General features: G+C 47.4%; 2 protein-coding genes across 2 annotated transcripts in view; both read right to left on the bottom strand.

Moving 5' to 3' along the window:
* Positions 1-2,208, bottom strand: part of LOC147472115 (uncharacterized) — a 2,215-nt gene extending 7 nt beyond the window's left edge. The window contains exons 1-2 of the mRNA XM_086534299.1: positions 2,157-2,208; positions 1-2,124 (exon numbers count right to left, since the gene is read on the bottom strand). The exon at positions 1-2,124 is cut by the window's left edge and continues 7 nt beyond it. Coding sequence (XP_086390425.1) covers positions 1,586-2,124; positions 2,157-2,208 — 591 coding nt within the window. The 3' untranslated portion in view covers positions 1-1,585. The remainder of the gene's footprint in view (positions 2,125-2,156) is intronic.
* A 26-nt stretch (positions 2,209-2,234) lies between these two features.
* The window catches only part of LOC122252344 (homeobox protein unc-42-like), a 97,921-nt gene continuing 97,655 nt past the window's right edge, over positions 2,235-2,500 (bottom strand). The window contains exon 6 of the mRNA XM_086555711.1: positions 2,235-2,500. This exon is cut by the window's right edge and continues 52 nt beyond it. Coding sequence (XP_086411837.1) covers positions 2,380-2,500 — 121 coding nt within the window. The 3' untranslated portion in view covers positions 2,235-2,379.

The raw sequence follows: 2,500 nt of genomic DNA on the forward strand, positions 1-2,500 counted from the left end.
TTTTTATCTTTTCGGATTTTTTTTTTATTCTTCTTATCTTTTTTTTATTTATTTTTTACGTTAACCATGAAACCTTACTATCCTAGTGGAAGGGGATGCTTTTTCCTGATTATCATATTTTTCTCTCATTTATAAAAAGAAATGTTCTAAACAAGACGAAAGCAAAATGTGAATGTCGAGGGAATTAATGATAAAAGACAATATGTTCTATTACGTTCTAAGAAAAGTAACAGTGTAAAAGCATCCACTTCGCTCAGTCAGCATAAACATTGACTAATATCTATAATACATAGTACATATACACCGATAGTCGCAGACACGCAGTTTGAAGTATTTATGTGAGATATTTATAAGAGTATTTTCATATTAAGACTAGTCCTATCATAAATTAAATTTATTTTGCAAAAACACCGTTGCAAAACTTGTATTCACGGTAAGAAACACTTGGAGGAACTTGAAGATCTGCTCTTGTCAGAATACGTCGTCTGGGTAAAATACAATAAAGAGGGTTCGGGTGGCTTTTAGCGGTCGTAGAAGAACATTAGAAACAACGTGAAATCCATCTCTCTCGACAGTGCATTGTTCTCGTACAAAAATATTTCTAATGTATTATTGCGGGCTAAAGTTTGAAATCACACGTACCCGAAAATATTCGTACTAGAACAGGGCAGCATCGAACTCGTATAATAAAATAAGTGAGCCGCGGTTGGCCAGCCGCCAGGAGCAACAAACGCTACAAGGACGCGTGGAAATGAGAGGGGCGGCAGAGGGTACCGAGTCCACGGGACAAAAATTTTGAAAACTGCGAAGCTAGAGAGGTTCTCGTGCAACAAAAATGAAAACAATAAAACAAGAGCCTTATTCTTCTTCTCATAACAAACTTGATTACAAAACTTAAATATTTCAAAGCAGCGAATATGCTTCGTTCGACAAACCAGTTGAGGTTGGAGCTACCGAGGGATTTTTTTTCTTCGCCGAGTAATGATTTCACTAATCCAAAACGTTCAGCTCAGATGAAAATAAAGCTCATTTCACTTTCGAAAGATGGGCTTAGCACAGCCTCTGTCCTGTGCTAGAAGTCACAATTCATATATGACTTTAGGCCAAAAGTATTCCGAGGGTAAATGGGCATCGCACCCTTAGAGGAGACCTGCTTAAGAATCCCTAGTACGATGCAAGGAGGACTAGAAATTTATTAATAACTCTGACATCTCATCTTCCGAAGCTGAAGTCATACATGATGTATCGGAGAGGCTGCGAAGTCCATCTTTGAGCCTTCAGCATCTCGATCCAGAAGGCTGCAAGGTTCATTTGTGAGCTTCAAGCATCTTTTGATTGTGCGCTACGCATCTTATTCGTAAAGTATAAACATCGCTTAGGAAGAAGTTACACAAACATAATATGATGTGAAATTAATCCAGTCTACTATAAATATGAAATAAAGCTTCTTTTCCGTAGAGCATAACAGTCCTTTTCAGTCATTCCTTTGAACGTTTGTTCAGGTTCACAAAAAGGACCTCATATCAGAAGAGGTATCAGAAAGTAATGGCGGCAGCAGCGCCTGTGCCTTTCACAGGACCCCAAGCTATGGGGCGTCATGGAGGAGCTGCTCCCCCTCCGGGTCGGAGACTCCCTCGTGGTCGTGGCCGGACTCCTGAGGCTGCAGGTGGTCGTGGGAGGAGAAGTCGTGCAGGGCTCGAGGGTTGGTCTCGTACCCGGAGAGGGAGGCTGTGTTGAAGTCCCCTTCTAAGTGAGCGTAGGACTCGGACACCGGCGTGTAGGACAGCCCCGGGTGCGAGTGTGGCGGGAGCAGCGGCGGCGGGTATACCACGGGCGTCTTGGGGTCACCCGCGGCGTTGTCCTGACTAGAGAGGTTGCAGCCCCCGCCCATTAAGCTGCTGTATTCTTGGAGTTGCGTTGGCGCGGGGCTGGCTGAGAATTCCGATCCCGTTTCTCTTCTGATGTTGTTGGCTGCGCTGCTGTTGCTGCTGCTGCCGCTGCCGGCCTCGTATTCGGACGCGTTGGGTTCTACCTCCAAGGAGTACGGCGGGTGGCCGTAGGAGGTGGCGGTCTCTGGGGAGCGTCGCCATCGGGGGGTTTCGCAGAGTGAGACAGGAAAGTTGTCTTGGCCGTATAGGAGGTGAGGGCGGGTTTACGCAGAGGAGACAGGAGTTCCTGTCGCGTGGTTGGAGGTGTGGCGCGACCCATGCTCAGTGTTAGCGGCGCTGGAGGGTCCCTGCAGAGCCTCGCCGGCCGAGTACCCGTAGTAGTAGTGGTAGTAGCTGGAGTAATAGGACGGGTAGGCGGCGGCGGCGGCTGCTGCTGATGGCGACTGGTGGGCGGATCCCCCAGCGGCCGCTAAAGACCGCAGGTGGACGTCTAGGTTTGATACTGAAGCATGGGCGCCGACAAGTTTGGGTGATGCGTGGTGTTCATGGAGAGCGCTGTGAGAGACTTCTTGTACCAGTCCTCGTCGGCGGCCGTCTGCAGCCCCGAAAAG

Source organism: Penaeus japonicus, unplaced genomic scaffold (genome assembly GCF_977035675.1).
Source record: "Penaeus japonicus unplaced genomic scaffold, GWHDUDI00000001_assembly GWHDUDI00000003, whole genome shotgun sequence".
Classification (NCBI taxonomy): domain Eukaryota; kingdom Metazoa; phylum Arthropoda; class Malacostraca; order Decapoda; family Penaeidae; genus Penaeus; species Penaeus japonicus.